Genomic DNA, 20,009 nt, shown 5'->3' with positions numbered 1-20,009 from the left:
CAAATCTCTAACCTCTACCACCTTAAGTTAAGGTTAATTTTGGTATCATTGAGTCAAGTAACCATTAAGTCAACTTGACTCAATAGTACCAAGACTTAACCTCAACTTCCTTAAGGTAGTAGAGGTTAGAGATTTGAGTCTGGAAAGGCTCCAAAAGGCCTCTTTGGTGGGGTGAGGAATAACCAAAGTACCATCTTAGGGAAAGCTAGGCCTGCTACGTGAGTGGTTAGGCTCTAGTTTAAAAGACCCTTAGTGGGGTGAGGTGAGGATTATTATAAGTGTAGATGTGTTTGATGTGAATCAGGAGGAGATATTCAAGCTACATGCGATGATCTTTTACACTATAAATGACTTCCCTGCATATGGAAACTTGTTAGGTTATAGTTTTAAAGGCCATAAAGCATGTCCAATTTGTGAAAAAGGCACATGTTACTATCAACTTCGTTATGAAAAGAAGACAATCTATCTTGGCCATAAGAGATTTCTTGAAGAGGGTCACCATTATCATAAAATGAAGAAAGCTTTCCATGGCAGCCAAGAGCATGAAACTACCTCGAATCCATTGATAGGAGAGAAGGTTTATGAATTGGTGAAAGATATCAACGTTACCTTTGGCAAAAGCTATAAAGAGTAGTGAAAAAACATATGGAAAAAGAAGTCTAGCTTCTTTGACCTTCCATATTGGCACCATTGTGATGTGAGGCATTGTATGGATGTCATTCATGTGAAGAAGAATGTGTGTGATAGTATTATTGAAACACTTCTCAACATACTAGGAAAGTCCAAGGATGGTGTGAAGGCAAGATTGGATTTGGTGGATATAAAAATTAAAAAGGAGTTACATGTAAGGCCAGATGGTAAGTGGACTTATTATCCCCTGGCTGAACATACATGAGAGGATGACCCAGCTATTAACCTTGAGCTATGCTTCTTATATGTGGAGGATCCAAAAAATGCTTAGTAGCACACGATTGCATCCATGGGAGGTCAAAATGCCACTTTTAGAAAGTTGAAGAAGATGTTGTCAAGGTACCATTGAAGGGGTCCTAATTGATCATGCTTATATCCCGTTCCCCACTAATGAGATCAAGATAGTAAAAGATGCGAAGGGTACTTTTACCTTATGGCCAAAAAGACTTGTTAAGATGCCTCAAGATCCAGTAATAAAATTAATTAAATGTCATTCATTTCTTAAGTTTAGTCAGGTTTTACTAACTTTTTTTTAATTTAACAGGAGACCCCATCATTTGATAAAGTGGGTTAAAGGATATAGTTGTGCGAGCTTAATTCATAGGACCAATTTGTCCTATTGGCATAGGGTGGATCATTTCCTCCCAAAGTTTTTAAAGTGGTTCTTTATCTTGTTGGCATTAACAACTACTAAGTTTTTATTAAGAATGAGGCTCTAGGTCAGATTCTCATTGTTGGTGACTAAACTATGATAAACATTCAAATTAGAATGATATAAGTATCTTATTCTAAGTGTAAATTTAAATGAAATTAAATAATTGAGCTCTTAGAATTAACTTGTTTGCATTATCATAGGTTTTTGCATGAAATGTTGGTTTCCTCATGCAAAGACAAACAATATGGATTTCTTTGCCTATGTTACACTAATGATAAGGAGACTACCAAAGAGACAAAGGAGGAATATGTGAATCAGAGGCTCAGTGAAGGTGACAATGAGTGTTATTTTTCCTTGTTTCTCCATTTGTAAGTAAATATGTTTGAATTTATTTGTAATAGTATTGAATATTTGCTTAAATCATTTTATTTTTTGTAGTACATATTGGCAATTGATAGTGTTTTTGATGAAAAGCAACTCTATCCTCTTTTTATGTTCTCTACATCATAAATTCAATTCAAGAATGAAGAAGTCTTATAAACAATAAATGTGTTTTCGTAATACATTATTATATGTGATTAAGTTACTGACAATGTGATGTTGATGATAGGGTTATGAGGATTGGCTAGCTGATAGAATACATTTGTTACTCACTTTTATTTTTCAATTAGAACTTTTTTCATTAATGATTTTTCACCTCAAAGTGCACACATTACATTATATTTGGAATTTTTCCTAAGTTTTTAGATTCAGTGCACTAAGGGCATTTTGATCCAAAAAAAATGATCTTTTGAGAAAATATACAAGAAAAATTAAAAAATTTCATTTTATGTCCAATTGATGAGTAATGAAATTATATTTTTAAAATTCATTTTAGTTTGGGAGTAATTAAATAAAAAATTAATACTTTCTTAAGTGTCTTAGTTTGACCTAGTTTTCAGTTGTCTTTGTGTAAAACTTTTTATATAATTTTCATAGCCTACAACTTGATTAATTTAATAAATTCTCCCTTCTAGTTATGAATTTTATTCTGGAAATTAATTAAATTTTTTTATATCACATGCTATTTAAGTAAATTATGTGTTTTATGTAACATAGGTGGCATGTGACTTGTGGATCAATTAAAAAATTAATGTCAACACTTCTTGAGGTCAATGGCTGAGCATTTGCACGTGATTTATGATATTTTTGGGAGATTAAATCAGCTTGAAATGTGGATGACACATAAAAAATTAGGCACACATGGGAATCATCTACAAACTAATAGGAGGGTGCCACCTTGCAAGTGTGACAAGGCTCCCATTTTCATTTTATTTTCTTTTTCCATCTTTTAATTGAGTATTCAGCTGAAAGGAAACACTAGATGCACGTCCATTCAGCCCCAATTTGAGATCCAACACTCATCTCATTCATCTTCCACATTTTCTCTCTCTTGTTCATAGTGTTCTTTATTTTCTCTCTTTTGTTCTTCATTTTCCAGCACCCTAACCTCCATTTTTAGCCACCAAATGTTCATAAAACTCACACCATTCTTCTCCTCTCCTCAATTTCATCCTAACCCTTCCATTTTCACAAGGATTGAAGCTCATTTCCATCATTCCAGAGTTATGGAGTTTGGCCTTCACAAGCAATCACTAAGGTTCTTAAATATGATGAAGATTGGCTAATTTCTTTGGTGGAATCCTAGAGAGATAGAGATGGAGGATGAGTCTTCAACTTCAAATTGGCTAATTTCTTTTGTTTCCTATCCTCTTCTATTTTTATTAGATGGTTAGATTCCTTAATCTAGGGTTTAATCATCTTAGCTTGTAAATTCTAATTTAAATTTGATATTGATGTAAAGAGAGAGGATTGTTTCACTTAATTTCTTCCTTGGATAGTTAGGAATGAATTTTTCACTCTTTGTTTGGTACATAATCTTGTATTTTTCAATTAGTAATTACTTGTGTTAATATTGCATAATCATGTAGTGTTAATCCTTGTCTTGTTGAGTAGTTTGACATAATCTTGTGGTTGCTCAATTTGTGTTTGACCGTAGCTGTTGAGAGAGGATTTTGAGTGAATCACTTAGCTAATTTCTTCACCAATTGGTTAATTAAACTAGGGACTTTAATCTATGACCTAGAGAGGTTAGCTAATTAGGCTAATTGGCTTAGGATAATTTTCTTAATCATGACAGCTTTAGTTAAGAGGAAAGGGAAGCTAAACTTAGCCTAATAATGAGAAGATAATAAGTCCAAAATCAACTAGTCTCTAGGGTTCTACTCATGTGAAAAGGAAAGTTCATTTTACTCACTTTAATTACCATTTTAATTACTTGCACATTAGGTAATTAGTATAGATAATTAGGTAACTAAATTCCTACAACTTTGGGTGATTTATTTCACTAGATAAATTTTAATTAGACTAAAATCATTTCCTAGAAGATGACCTAGGGTTGGCCCTATATTACATTAAGGTTAGCTTTAGTTTAAGTTTTAAGGTGAGACTAAACCCTATCACCAGCAAGTTTGGTTGGGCAAGGCCCTACGTGGCGTCAATGATCTTATATGGATAACATCAAAGGTAATTAATATCTATCATTGTAATTTTTTTTAGAGCTTTCTTTGAATTTAATTTTGACAATGTTGTGTTATTTTACAAAGCCGCTATTAACCCCTTAATAACTTGTGTGGCTTTTATGTGTTGAGACACGTGTACAACATCATCACGGTCAACTTGACAGAGTTTACTAAGGAGCTAAATCTAATTTTAGAGGTGTAATATATCTTTTATTTACTTGAAATTGCTAACTTAAATTCCTTCTCCTCGATTTTTCACCTGTTCAATGATTCATCTCCATTTCCACAATCCAAGATCCAAGAAATTAGAAGACATTAGGGATTATTTGTGTTTGAGCTTTACAACAATAGTCTACTGAATGAGTGAGTTTAGGATAGATATAGTTGAATTGGGAAAAATTATTGAATTTATTTGGATATTGAATATTAAATAAAATTGTAAATATTTTTAAACTAATTTGATTGAATTAGATTGTATTCTAGCTAGCTGGATATGTATATTGATTTTAATTTGTAGGTTTGCATCCTATCATGGGTGAGTTAAGTGAAAAAACCAAGTGATTTTTTTATAAAGCAATGTTTCTAAACTAGTTATGATGTTATAACCGGTTTAGAAGTCTATTTTTAAAATGTGAAAACTTAAATATCCATTACTTATATAAATGGTTCTTATTTAAATTGGTTGTAAAATCAATTTAAATGACTAATTTTAACCAATTTAATTAGTTAAGGATTTATAAACTAGCGAATCTTTTAGCTAGTGATATCTTGAAACCCCTCTAATGATCACAGACCCAGGTCATCAACCTATGCTTAAAGTCTATGCTAGTGGAGACATCATATGTGACCTGTGATACATGCCATTGAAATATTTAGTGATAGAGTGATAATAATTAGTGATAAATAGTGATAAAAAATGATAAAAGTATGTTTTTCATACATCGATGGCTTCCTAGATCTGTTCCTTTACTCATCCTAGGATATCATCCTAAATGGGTGCCAATATACTTGGTTTGCTATGAGGTTAAAGGCCTACAAAAGTGATAAACTTGGCCCTATTAGGCCCGATTAGCTTCCAATTGTTATCAAATTGGATCAAAATTTTCTCGCCTTTACTTCTACTCAAAGCTAACTCTCTTAATTGCATGCCACTTTTAGGTCTCATAGATCGTGTAAACTGGCTGCCACCAGTAGTTCAGGGACTAATGGCACACTATCATCACCACGGTAGACACGACTGGAGTAGAAGGGTTAGGCTGGTCCTGATTAATGCTCTAATCCTTTATGTTTCTATTTAGACAATAAGTAAAAATCATCAATGATATAACTAATAAATAAAACATGTTCTAATATGAATAAAACACAAGAGATAACCAATTTAAAATCATACATGTTCTAAATAAATAACTAACTTTTAACATATTTTTAAATAGTAATATTCTCCCATATCCCTTCGTGATGATCATCTCTTTTGCCATGTTCATCATCCATTTCTTCTTCCACATTCAATACAGGCAAGCTTATATTGAAATTTGAATAATTCCTCTTATCAATATTAACCTCCCTTTTTCCTTCAAGAACTACTGACCATGTCTCACTTCTAGAATCCGTGACATAAAAACACCTATTTCGCTTGACCTGCCATAAAAAAAAGGTCCATCACCAAAACTTAGAGTATTCATGGTGACTAATGTAAATCCTACCCTATCCTGATAAAAATCATTTTTTACATCAATCTACTTGCATTTTAAAATAGGGATTTTAAATTTAATATAGCTAACTTTCCAACTCTCTTCAATAACCCCATAATAAGGCATGGATATGAACAAAGGATTTAGGTCTTTTAGGCTAGAGAAGTGCATGCCTAAGGCCACTAATGTAACACCACTATTTTCCACATTACTGCTGTTATTTAAAGACTTCATGTAGAACAAATACCTATTAATATCAAATGCAATCCACCATATAAGATCACACTTAGGACCTTGTGCTAGCCCTTTAACAATATCATAAGCACAATCTTCCTTCTCAACCTTTTGCTTGAACTACTTTGCAAAGGTAATGTTATGCTCTCTAATTTGTCTTTGCTCACTTGTAATGTCCTTTACCGACATTATCAGACACTCCACTACAATTAATCTTAATCAAATCAAAATCATTTGCTTAGAAAACTTTGGGATCCTAATAAAAGGTTTCTAGATATCATTTTATAAATTACTTGAGTTATAAAACCCCACACACAGTGGAAGCATTTATCCTATGTGTATCAAAGACCAAGAAAACATGTGTAATACAAACGAATAAAGTCAAATTTGGCATCTTGTGCCACGGCTAGTGCTACATGCACTACAGCATGTGGCATAGAGACTACAATCATTTGCTCTGTGTCGTGCACCATGGCATGTGGGTGCATGCGTCGTGGTGCACATGCCTGAAATTGTTGTTGTTTTTGTAATTTTTAAGGGAAACTTCAAATGCACACCATTTTCACATCTGATATTTGATTGAGATGGTTCAAGCGCCCATACGAAACTTATTTTAAAATCTAACTAATGATACTTGTTTCATTTAGATTTGATATTTCTATAAAAAATGGACATCCAAGTGAATTTTGACCATTTTCTATTAGAATTTTATCACTTAAGTGTCTCAATTCGAAACTAAATGTCATTAGCCACTTTTTAGGCTTTGACCATATCCAAATGGACAATACACACCTAATTGACCATACACAAATACAATATGACACACATATACATATTTGGCCTATAAACCACCTATTTTGCACTTTTGAGCCAAATCACATTTTTGTTTCTTAATTTCATATAAGGCCAAAACCTCACACATATACTTCAAGCATCTCAAAATCACACAAATATACATTCTTCCACTAGCTTATCCAATCATTTCACCATTCATACATATACAAGGACTAGGGAACTCAAAATCATCAAATATACTAGAAATACAACTTTATGCACATGTACTGAATCTTATAGCAACTTATATACATTCTCAGCTAATAATCCACAAAATCATTACACCAATTCTTACAAAGACTTAGGTGAGAGATGCCAACTCAGCCTATATCCCTTCCTTTTGACTTACTAGTATTGGAACCTAAAAAATGTAAATAACCACGGGTGAAATAAAAATCTCAGTAACCAATATAGCTCATTTAATGCCTATTACCACAAATAACCATGTTAAGTAACAAAAATCATATTATAGCATAAATATGTAGTATATCATAGCTAAATCATCACTTTCACATATAAATCATGTTTCAAACACTTTTACACCCTAGCGTGATCATCTATCCATTGATCCTCCAAAACTCCTCGACATGAAACCATAGGCTCTCTTGGATCAATCACTTATTGATCCAAGCACACTTTCAGTAGTAGAAACACTTGGCCAAAGGTACTCTAACCCACCTGTGGACTATGGATTCCCTTTTCACACACTTGTGATAGAGGTGTTGTTGACTCATAACTGTACCTTAATGGGCACTAGGGAGTTGCCAGATTTCCTGGATGTCCCATGGTAACAATGCCATAATATGCTGTACCAGATTACTCATAGTAATAGCCTGTATAATACTGCACCGAATGTCCCATAGTACCAGATCGACCATATGAATTTTTCACTCACATATCCCCACACACATACATCCCCACATATCTTGGGTAAATTCCCACCCTCTATGATCATGCTCTTTTCACAATTATCCCTACTTTTCTTCACATTTCCACATCACACACTTTTATACATAATATATATGTATCAATCAAAACCAATAACCTTTCACAAATCAATTTTCATGCTACAATCATTTACAATGTCAAATCATGCATAAAATTGATAAAACAATAAATTTCTAATTTTATATTTACTTATATATAGTTATAATAGTTAATAAACACAATAAACTATATGGTTACCTCAACCTTCTGTCCGATAAAAAGGTTTACTTGTGTAACTTTCTTACTTAAATCTCTTTCCGCTTTTCTACTTGTCACACGCTAGAATCTACATAGAATTGGCATTCAAAGTCAATTTCACTATTGATAAAAAGTGCCAATTATCATAATTAAGCACCTAATCAATATCATTTCCATAATTCACACTCAATTACACACATTACCACTCATTACCCTTCACTTCAAACTTTAACCTTTTCTAGCCAATTTTCTCTCACTACTCTCCCTCTAGATTAGTGAAAATCTTGCCTATAGCTTCAAAGCTTTATAGTTCTAACTCATACTAGTCACAAAGTACTAGTTTAGTTCTGGAGAACCTTTCTATTACTATAAGGTAAGAAATAAACTTTTTAAATCTCTCAAATTCAATTTCTCACTAGTTAAAACCAAGAAAAAATAGGATAGAATTAGAGGTTTGGGTAGTATGAGACTTACCTCATAAGTAATAGGTCAAAACACCGTCCTTGCTCCTGATTTTACTTGCCCTAGCAGATCTCTTACTCTTCTCCACATTTAAACCACTTCCTCACATTCTCCCCTTTTGTTTTACAAGCTAGACACATCCTTATTAACTAAAGTTCTACATCATGCATCATGGTGCATCTATCCCTTGCTGTGGTGCATGGCACAGTGAGAAAAATTTTCATTATGCTCACACGCTCTACTTTAAGATTCTGCTCTTTCGCTTGCAACTATTCATATAATATCCCAATAGTTCAACATAACACTTCACTATTTAAAATCCTAATCTCATATTAAATCACTATTTTATCTACTAATCAGTCATTAATATAGGATTGAAAATTCAGGATGTTACATCAATCATCTTAATTCGACCATTTTGCTTCCTTACAAGTTCTTTATATGCATCTATATAGTCTTGAACTTAATCAACATTTTTCAAAATATGTAAGTGTGCTTGTTGTAATTCATGAGGATCAGCAGTTTTCACAAAAATGCCACATCTATGATCTTTAACATCATGTTGTCTCAAGCTAATAGGTCATACATTATTCAAGTAATATTGGCAAAATTTTGTTGCTTCTTTAGAGACATATTTTTGAACAATGGATACTTCAAGAAGGACTCTTTGCATATCTTTTTACAATTTTCATTGTTCTTTAAATTGGATACATCAATTATAAATGAACAGGGCTACACAACTTTATCTCTCTCACTAAATGAACAATTAGATGTATCATAATATCAAAAAATGATGGAAGAAAGAGCTTTTCAAGTTGGCACAAGATAAGATATGCTTCATTTTCTAATTCATCTAATTCTTTAGGGTCATGGACTTTATGGCACATAGCATTGAAGAAAAAGAAAATCCTAGTTATGACGTCTATGAATTCATCTTTTCAGAAGTCTCGAATAACCACTAGTAGTAGTTGATGCATTAAAACATGACAATCTTAAGGCTTGAGGCCTACTAATTTTAAATTCTTTATCGACACAAGCTTCTTAAAATTATAAATGGCAATGCATACTTGATATTGCAAGATAACATATCACAAGAATTAATGGATTCCACATTTAAACAAGATTATATTATCCTCTAACCATGGCATTGAATTGTTCTATTTAGCATTAAAGCATATGAAGTAAACACAGATCATGCTATATACAGCAAATTATATCAAAAACAACATAGTAAACAATCAAATCAAATTAGCTACAACTGATCAAGTTCACATAATCCCTATCAAATACCAATAGAAAGATATTTTCTTTTATAATGAAAAAATCCTCACAGATGAGATATTGCAACTGATTATACAGCAAATCTCTTAATTAAATTCACATCCACGACAAAATTCAATGATCTAAAGTTCAAAATAGCATTAGGTATAGAACATGATGAAGTCCTAATCTTAATCAATGAGAATTTGAAGCTTCCTACACCTTGTTTCCACCCATAGTCAAAGTATTAGTGAGGGAGGCAAGCTTTTGTGAAAAGATCTAGAAGGTCCTTTGACTAGGTTCATTTCAATTTCATCAGTGGGGTTGAGTTGTTAAAGGGGCTGATAAGATTGAGACTAAGAACAGAGAATGTGATTGAAAACAGAGAAGAGGACAACAAGTTTGAGATTTAAAGGGGCTAAATTGAGATTTAGAATAAAGAAGAGAGTGAAGGTTTGCTGCGATGAAGAAGAGACAAGAATAATAAGTTGTAGTGGTGTGAGAAGGGTTTAACATTTTCTGGCAGATTTCAGAAATTAAAACACATATCTACACCGGTTATGAATTATAACCGGTGTAGATATGATAAGAAATTAAACAAAATAAATAAATAAAATATATCTACATTCAATATAATTTATAACTAGTGTAGATATGTTGAGAAATATAATTTTTTAAAAAATAATAAAACATATCTACACTGGTTATAATTTTTAACTGGTTTAGATATGTTGAAAAATTAAAATTCACAAAATAATAAACATATCTACACCAGTTAAGGAGATGAACCAGTGTAGACGTGTTAAAATAATTTTTTTTTAAAAAAAGTTAAGATATCTACACTGGTTATTTATGGAACCAATGTAAATATCATTGTAGAAGCTTTTTTATTTATGAAAATGCCACCACCTCCTATTTTTACACCATCTGCATCATAATCGGTGTTGATATGGGGGTTTAAATAACATATTTTGCACTAGTGGAGGCTCAAAGAATATTCAGTGTCAGAAAGCTCAATGGTTCAAAACTATTAAATATTAGCAAAAATAGCTGTTTTATATTCTTTTTGTAGTAGTGAATAATGTCATAATTTGAGAGATTTGACTGATACTATTTAATAAATTTGTTATTTCATGGCATACTAGTTTATATTTTAATTTTAAAAATATCTTATGGTGATGAAATATGTACTTGACAGGCCGATTCTTGAGGAAGCGTTTGAATAAAAACATTAAGAATAATAATTTAAAGGAATCTAATTGGAGAGCGAGTCAAGGGTTGAATCACGCAGCGGCTGCTATAACAAGTTCAAACCCAGATTTGTTCATTTCATTAATCAACTTGAGTATTATTTACGCGTAACTCTGATAAATTTTTACGCAATTCTTGAATACATGTAAAGTTACAAGGTCCTTTATAATGAAGACAAAACAGTTTTTTTTTTTTTTAATAATCAAAGACAAAACAGTTTTTGGTTTAAGAGAAATGCATCGACACGGATATTTTTTATTCTTAAACTATAAATTTGACTCTGACTATCTAAAAGCCACATTAGTTGTTAACATTTCAACGATAAATGTATATTTTTAATTATAAAGTGTTTTCTGAATAGTACTTTATAGTACTTACGGCCTTAAACTATTTGTTATAATAGTTTTGCTTTAAAGTAATTAAATCATAACATTTTTACCTTGACAATAAATAATAAACATTGATTGTTAATATGATATGAGAAAATGTAGTTTGACTATATAATGAATGTTTGTGAGTATCGAACATTAGGGTGGGAAATATTATGTTTTAATTAATTTATGGGTTAAAATGCTATGCTAAATAATTTAACATGTTTGGTGATTCTTAAAGAATATTTCAAAGTCAAATATGTATTTTTATTAATGAAATATTAACATCTAATGTCACTTCATATAGTCAACGAAAACTTTATATTTTAAGAGGAAAAAATTATTCGCGTCGGCGCGTTTCTCACCTTTACCCATACTTCAACGCACCCACTTGCAATGCAAATTGTTATTATTCTAAATGCATGGATATTGGCCATGACAATTTCAACGCAGACGCTGGTTTTGCAAATTTTATATAATTACTGTATATTTTTTGTAATTTAACAACAATTAATCCATAGGTTTTCATAGTTTGTCATAACTTTGAATTAAGTTCCTAAAATTTATTTTTCTTTAAACAAGCCCTTAAAATTTATAGTCCGTTAAAATATTGTTATGGTCAGTGGCAAGCTCTTAAACTTTAATCTAATAGATACGTTAGTCACTGAAAGTTAAAATAATTAATGAATGATTAAATTTTTTTATAAAACAAAAGTAGTTTTTAAAGCCATAGAAAATTTGATTCAATACTTCGAGAAAAAAAAAGAATAAAACTTGATTTAATACAATTTTTATATTTTTATTAATTTTTTATAAAAATTCTATATGTATAAAAGTTATTTAGAAGATATGACTTAATAATATAAATTTTGAATTAATTATAAAATTATATCATCTCTTAACAAATATAAATTTCTTAGTTTTATTTTTCTAAATAAAAATTTTAAGGATTTTAACTTTCAGATATTAACATATCTAACAAATTAAACTATAAAAGTTTAATTAAAACAAAATAAACTACAAGAACCTTGTTCAAAATTGAACAAAACAATAAAGACCTGCATATTATTTTTTAAAAAAATAGGTAAAAATCAAAGTGAAATTGACATGTTAATATATATTTTGGTTTTTTTATTATTACTATATGTTTTGGTAATTTCAACAAATATTCTATCAAATAAAATACCACAAGATGACGTGTAAATATGACAAATTGGCATGAGGGTGCATTCCTCAGTTCGAGAAAAATTACAAATAGGTAATAAAAATTTTGTAATTTTGCATCTTTTACTCTTAATATTTTGTACCTTTTAGACTAAATTAAAAATATTTAAGTTTAAAAACTTATTAGATACTCCCTTCATTTAAAAATGTAAGGCATGTTTAACAGAATCTCAACCCTAATAAAGTAATTACTTACTTTCAAACTAACCCTATTTCTCAACCCTAATAAAAATTAGTTTGCATTTTCAATTTATTGAGAATATATATTACTCTCTCCATTTAAAAATGTAAAGTATTTTTTAAGAAGTTAGATATTCAAAAATATAAGGTATTTTAAATCTTTTGATGTGTAATCATTACCTTTTTTTCAAAAGTGACTCTATTGATAATGACATTATATTTATTATAAGGTGGTTAATGGGAGTAAATATCAAAAGATAGGATTAGTTTGAAAGTAGGTAAATACTTTATTGAATATTATGCCTCAAAAAAAAAAAAAACATAGACTCACTAAATAATTTTCCCCACCGGCGCGCGCTTAATTATAAACATAAATAACATCAATTATTATTGTTTTATTACATGACTCTGTGAGCGGGTGTTTTAGGCCTATAACTAGTACATTATTCCTCACATTGTCCTGCTATTTTATTAATGTTTTATTTCCGGTGTATGATCCCAATCAATTAGAAAAGCCAGGTGTACCAACTTGTTATGCGAAAAAAAAAATTACCTGCCAAACATGGAAGAGTTGTCCCAGTCAATGCAACACAAGGATCGATATATTGACCTTTTCATCGTGATAACCGTGTATTCTTTGATTAATTAGAAATACTAATACACACCCATTATGGACTCTCTACATGCCTTGAACAAAAATTATACATTTTCTTTTCTTTCCTTTTCCTTTTACCAAGGTATCCTTATAGTTGATAGTCACGAGATTAATCTCTCAAGAAATTTGAGTACCATTTAAAAGGTTTTGTCTTTTCTCAAGTGTTTTTTTTTTTAATACACATCTCTAGGAACTAAACTCTAGAATGATGTGGGCCCAAACACTATTATCTGTACCATACCTACTTATTAAAATTATACGTTTTCTAAATAAATATGATTCACATGCATGCATGTATGACTCATGTATATTAGCAAGTGACTTCCATTGCAAGTTGTAATTAATTAGTTTAATGCTTCAAGAAGATGATCAACCAGGAAGGGTTTCTTCTTAATTAGCCAATAAGACTATACTATTTTAATCATATCTCTCCGAGTTTCAACGGTCCATTTACACTATAAATACCCCCACAAGTACTAGACTAAATCGGGTTGCTTGAATTATCTTTAGGCTAAAAACTAAAACCGTTCTCATAGTTGATATAGAGAGAGTATTCATACAAGCTAGAGAGAAGGTAGTAAGCATGAGCCCTACCATGGAGAATCATGGTCAATATGATGTTTCTCTTGATGCCATGTTGCTAGCGAGTGCTCAGCTTTACCCTGCAGTGTTAAATGCTGCCATTGAACTCGACCTCTTCAAGATCATTGGTGAGGGAAACCCTAAGGGCATGTCACCCTCTGAAATTGCTTCCAAGCTTCCAAATCCACACGCTGACACTGTTAGCCGTCTCGATCGGTTGCTGTGTTTGCTTGCTAGTCATTCTGTTTTGACTTGTTCTTCCAGGAAGGTTGATGAAGATAGTAGGATTGAGAGGCTTTATGCTCTATCTCCTGCTGGTAAATACATGTTCCCTGATGAGGATGGAGTCTCTTATGCTTCAGTCTCCAGATTAAGTTACCATCCAGCTTATATAAAAGTTCGGTAAGTATTTCTTGTTTTGACTCATCTATAGCTAGGTTTCAGGGAAAATTTTAGTGAGTCTCTCTTAACCCAACTTAATTTTAGTTAAAGCCTGCCTAAAATTCTAAAATTTAACTACAACATAGGAAATTGAAAAGAAATTAAAGATTTGATTGAAGTGACCTTATTACCCCTAGTGAAATGAACAACTGATTTATAAAAAAATGAATAACTAACATAGAATAAGAGTTGCAAATTCATAGTGGTGTTATGTTGTTAATAAGAGTTGCAAATTTTTTCTATGTCAGTTGTTCATTTTTCATATATTAGTTGTTTATTTTACTAAAGACAATAAAGTCATTTCAGTTAACTTTTTTATTTCATTTCAGTCCCTCACTTGTGTATTAAAATTTCAGAATTTTTGGGGCTTTGGCTGAAATTAAGTTGGGTCAATAGGGTCTCATTGAAATTTTTACCTAGGCTTTAACTATATATATATATATATATATGCTTTTAACGTATGGTCTATATACATTCCTGTGATGAAGACTTAATTATGCAGGAACAAAGATTTGCATGGACATTTAACTTAATATCTCGATGAAACTATTCGCGCTGTCTTGTGTGTTTAATTAAAATATTAGGTTACTGTGATCAGTTTTGGTCAAAATATAAATAATTTCACCCTTAAGGATTCTTTATTTATCAAAAATTGACACTTTAAGGTGACTTTTAAATAAAGTAAAGATAGAGATAGTGATTAGATTAGAAACGGAAAATCGGGTTAACTTTTAACATATCGCAAGGTTGAGAGAAGAGAAAATCTAATATTCTCTCTCATAAATAAGGAAACTTTCTCTTAGTCGTCTTATTATAAAATTGTTTTTAGGATTTCTTTTTTCGATATTGCTATTTAATTACCCTGGTCCTAATTTTCCGAGAATTTATCAATATTTGAGTAAGTTTTGATATGAAGAGATTAACCTATTTTGCTGGTATATGGTGTGAATGACAATGGCAGGGAAAACATCAAGCAAGTGATACTTGACGAGGAAGAGGACCTGTTTAAGAAAGTTCACGGGATGTCCATGTTTGAATACATGAAAAAAGATCCGACCTTCGAAACTGTTTTCCATAAGGCAATGGCTGATCTTTCATTCATGCACATGAAACAAATCCTTGAGAACTACAAAGGATTTGAGGGAATATCAACACTTGTTGACGTTGCCGGCGGCGTTGGCCAAAGCCTCAAAATGATCGTCTCTAAGTATCCTTCAATTCGAGGCATTAACTTCGATTTGCCACATGTTGTTCAATATGCCCCATCCCACCCAGGTAATCAAATATCTCGGTACCCTTGATGCTACTTCAATTAATAAATTGTAATATTTCCCTCTGGGCTAACAAGATTTTCCTTGGATTATCAAAGGAATCAAGCATGTCGGAGGAAGCATGTTCGAATGTGTCCCAGAAGGTGATGCTATAATGATCAAGGTCAGTATGTTTTGCTGGCAATAGTGGGTAAAATCATAATTTAAGTTGTGCCCAATGACAATGTCCTTAATAGCTATTTCACCGCATAGGGTTAATCACATAGTAGAAACTCTTGCAAAATGAATAGGGACACAAAGCAAAGAAAATACACAGAGTAACTCAGGAGGAGCATGGTGAAGGGAGGAGAGAAGAGTGCCCAAAAGCTTGGGACGGTTCTCTCACAAGCATTAGGGAATTACGTATTAATTAATGATGCCTTAATCATGATTTAGAAGAGGGTTTCGAATAATAATGAGTTTTAATGGCCTTAAATAGTGTTTAATATTATTAACGAAAAATAGCCATTCCTTTACAAATATTAATATATTATTAAAATATCCAACACGTTTAATACAAGAACTTCACATAAATAATCCAAATATAATAAATGATATGCTAAGGGGCGTGTGTGCGTTTTGTTGCAGGCTACAACTCATAACTGGGCAGATGACAAGTGCATACAAGTTCTAAAAAATTGTCACAAGTCCCTCAAGAAAGGAGGGAAGCTTATTGTGATTGACCTGATAATGCCAGAAACACTAAATGCAACAGACGGCGATAAATATGTAGCGATTCTTGACAACATCATGTTCTTGCAAGCCGGTGGGAAGGAAAGAACGGAGAAAGAATTGGAAGCGCTAGGCAAAGCTGCTGGGTTTTCCAGCTATCGTGTTGCTACTCGTGTTTTCTCTTCTGCTTTGGGAGTCATCGAGTTTTATAAATAAACCAATTAAATAAAAGAAAATTGTTGCCTGTGCTGCGAAGGGACAAGTGATTTTTTTTTTTAAATAAAGAAAATGGGGTATGTATGTAATGCTTATATATTTGAAGTTCGCGTCTTATCAGTTTTGTTCTATTATGTAATGCACGGTACAATAAATAACATAGAAGTGTTGTTACAAGTCAATATATTTTTGAGTTCTGTACAATTCAGCAACTTTTTTCACTACAAAAAAAAATGGCTTTCAGCGGTGACACTCGGTGACACTAAAAAGTCACCGCTGATTGTCAATATATTTTAAAATATGTTATAATTTTTTTAAAAAAAATTTATGTAGTAAGTTTCAATGGTGACTTGTTTGTCGCCGCTAAAAGTTGAGAATCAGCGGCGACTTTTTAGTGTCGCCGCTGATTGTCAATATTTTATAATTTTTTTAAAAAAATTATGTTGTAAGTATCAGCGGCGACTTTTTAGTGTCACCATTAATTGTTAACATATTTTAAAATATACTATAATTTTTTAAAAAAAATTATGTTGCAAGTTTCAACAGTGACATACAAGTCGCCATTGAAAGTCAAGAATCAGCGACTTTTTAGTGTCATCACTGATTGTCAGCATTTTTTTATCTTTTTAAAAAAATTATGTTGTAAGTTTCAATGGTGACATACAAGTCACTACTGAAAGTCGAGAATCAACGGTGACTTTTTAGTGTCGCCACTGATTATCAGCATTTTTATAATTTTTGTAAAAATTATGTTGTGAGTTTCAACGGCGACATACAAGTTGCCGCTGAAAGTTGAGAATCAGCGGCAACATTTTAGTGCCGCTGCTGATTGTCAGCATTTTTATAATTATTTTAAAAAAATTATGTTGTAAGTTTCAGAGACAATATACAAGTTGCCGCTAAAAGTCGAGAATCAACAGTGACTTTTTAGTGTCGCTACTGATTGTCAGCATTTTTATAATTTTTTTTAAATTATGTTGTAAGTTTTAACGGCAACATACAAGTCGCTACTGAAAGTCAAGAATCAGCGGCGACTTTTTAGTATCGCCACTGATTGTCAGCATTTTTATAATTTTTTTTAAAAATTATGTTGTAAGTTTCAGCGGTGACATACAAGTTGCCGCTGAAAGTCGAGAATTAAAAAGTCGTCACTGATTGTTAGCATTTTTATAATTTTTTTTAAAAAAATTATGTTGTAAGTTTCAGCAATGACATACAAGTTGCTGCTGTAAGTTGAGAATCAGCGGCGACTTTTTAATGCCGCCGCTGTTTGTTAGCATTTTTATAATTTTTTTAAAAAAATTATGTTGTAAGTTTTAGCAGCGACATACAAGTCGTCGCTGAAAGTCAAAAATCAGCGGCGACACTAAAAGGTCGCCACTAATTATCAGTATTTTTTTTAATTTTATTTTTAAAAATTATGTTATAAGTTTCAGTGGCGACATACAAGTCACCGCTGAAAGTCAAAAATCAATGGTGACTTTTTAGTGTCGCCGTTGATTGTCAATATTTTTATAATTTTTTTAAAAAATTATGTTGTGAGTTTTAGTGGCAACATACAAGTGCAGCTAAAAGTCGAGAATCAGTAGTGACTTTTTAGTATTGCCATTGAAAATGAGACTTCTTATGGTAACTTCAAATGTCGTTGCTGAAAGTTTGATTTTACATTTATCATCATAATTTTTTATTTTTATTTATCTAATATTTAATATTTTAGGACATTAATTTTGTTGTATTATTGTAATTTTATAATGAATATATAAAATAACATAATGATTTTTTATTTAATATATTCTATGGTTAAATTGTAACTTTAAGATAAGGTTAAGGTATTATTTAATACTAATAAGCTAAAGTAAAGAATTAAACCAAACCATATTATTTTACGTGTGTGTTTGTATTAAAAAATTTACAACTAAGGTTAAGATTCAACTGAGGTTAGCAAACTAAGATTAGGAAAAAAGTCAGTAAATGTAATATGATTTATGTTTAGATATGTTTTTTTTTTCAAGAAGTCTGTTAGATAAACTAAAATTTATTTGGATAATTTTATTCAAAAGCCAGTTAAGATGTTTAATGGTCAAAATAAGCATAAAATTTTTAATATATATTTTTGACTAATTAATAACTAAAACAAATTAAATTTAAAATTATAACTAATAAGTAAAAAATCTTAAATATTCAAAATAGAAGAGAAGAGAGAGAAAGTATAAGTCATCAGATTAATGTAGAAGTCAATAACACTACTTGTTTATAATAATTAAACATGTGATGCTTAAATTTATTCATTCATAGAATGCTATTTCATCTAATTTAATTTTTCAATTTAAATTCTACATTTAACACCATTAACTTTAAAGCTTGATGCTAGTTTAGAAACATACATAATTATAAACTAATGTGTAATCGTCAGTATTTTTACTATTTATTCTTTGATATTTTTTATATTATAATTATAAATATGAATATTAAAATAAATAATACAACAACCTCAAGAAGTAAAAAAAAATTAAAATAAGTAATACAAATGATATTGTATCAATTATATTTATAGTTTGCTTTAAACAAAATAAATAACATAATTTGTAATTTTATAAATAAAAAGAATTAAATTGAAGTGTTTAAGGATAGTAATGATATTTTATAATATTTAATATTTAATATATATATATATATATATGTATTTGTATAGTTTAATAATGTGTGTGTGTGTGTGTGTATTTAATTATACAATAATAGACTACAGATTCATTTCAGCTCAGTGGCAAAATGGTTCGACATAAAAGGTGGAGGTCATGGGTTCAAACTTTGGAGGAGACAACTTTCAAAATGAAAATATAAATTGGTAACATGATGACATGTGGCGTGTGGTGAGAGTGACACATGGAGAGTAACATGGTGCCACGTGGTGTGAGGTGAGGGCAACACATAGAAGATGACATGGTGCCACGTGGTGCGAGATGAGGCCCTATGTGGAGGGTGACATGGCGCCATGTGGTGTGAGGTGGGGCGCCACGTGGCATGTGGTGAGAGCGACACATGGAGAGTAACATAGTGTGTAACATCCCAATTTAAATTTTAATAGTTAATTTGGGTTAATAAAAATTTAAAAAAATAATATTTAGAGGTAAGAAAATTAGTGAGAGATGATTATTAAATCTAACTTAGGATATAATTTTAAAAAAAATTTAAAAAAATATTTAAAAAAATATTATTAAATTATTATTATAATAAAAAAAGGGGAAAAGGTATTAAAAAAACGGGGGGAAGAAGAAGAACAAAATTGCTTTCGGCCACCGCACAACGATCATTATGTATATAATAATAATAATAAAAAGGAAGGAGAGAGAGAAAAGAAGAAATAATAAAAAAATGTGTGGGACCCACTGAATTTTTATAAAAACTCACTTGTTCCTTCGTTTCTTCATTCATTCCTTCGTGCGCGCTGAGGCAGAGAGAACGCGAGTCTCCGGTGCGAAATATCTAAATTTTAAGGTAAGAGTTTTTAATAGGATATTTAGGGTGTGATTTTAAG

At 31.1% G+C, this 20,009-nt stretch overlaps 1 protein-coding gene across 1 annotated transcript; it reads left to right on the top strand.

Annotated features, from left to right (window-relative positions):
* Positions 1-13,747: 13,747 nt before the first annotated feature.
* Positions 13,748-16,656, top strand: LOC129288901 (isoliquiritigenin 2'-O-methyltransferase-like). Its single transcript, XM_054925713.1, has 4 exons — positions 13,748-14,237; positions 15,238-15,551; positions 15,646-15,710; positions 16,175-16,656. Exons 1-4 carry the CDS (start codon positions 13,837-13,839, stop codon positions 16,472-16,474), a joined length of 1,080 nt encoding a protein of 359 aa, XP_054781688.1. The 5' UTR covers positions 13,748-13,836; the 3' UTR covers positions 16,475-16,656.
* The last annotated feature ends 3,353 nt before the right edge of the window (positions 16,657-20,009 follow it).

The sequence above is a fragment of the Prosopis cineraria genome, unplaced genomic scaffold (genome assembly GCF_029017545.1).
Source record: "Prosopis cineraria cultivar Desert tree isolate PC_DT_omini unplaced genomic scaffold, ASM2901754v1 PC12, whole genome shotgun sequence".
Taxonomy (NCBI): Eukaryota; Viridiplantae; Streptophyta; class Magnoliopsida; order Fabales; family Fabaceae; genus Prosopis; species Prosopis cineraria.
Note: the sequence above shows the minus strand (reverse complement) of the source record. Positions and strands in the feature narration are given on the sequence as shown.

Coding starts and splice junctions, on each gene's coding strand:
- LOC129288901 (XM_054925713.1), top strand. CDS start 13,837: ATGAGCCCTACCATGGAGAATCATGGTCAATATGATGTTTCTCTTGAT. Junction 14,238..15,237: donor CCAGCTTATATAAAAGTTCG/GTAAGTATTTCT, acceptor TGACAATGGCAG/GGAAAACATCAAGCAAGTGA. Junction 15,552..15,645: donor ATATGCCCCATCCCACCCAG/GTAATCAAATAT, acceptor GGATTATCAAAG/GAATCAAGCATGTCGGAGGA.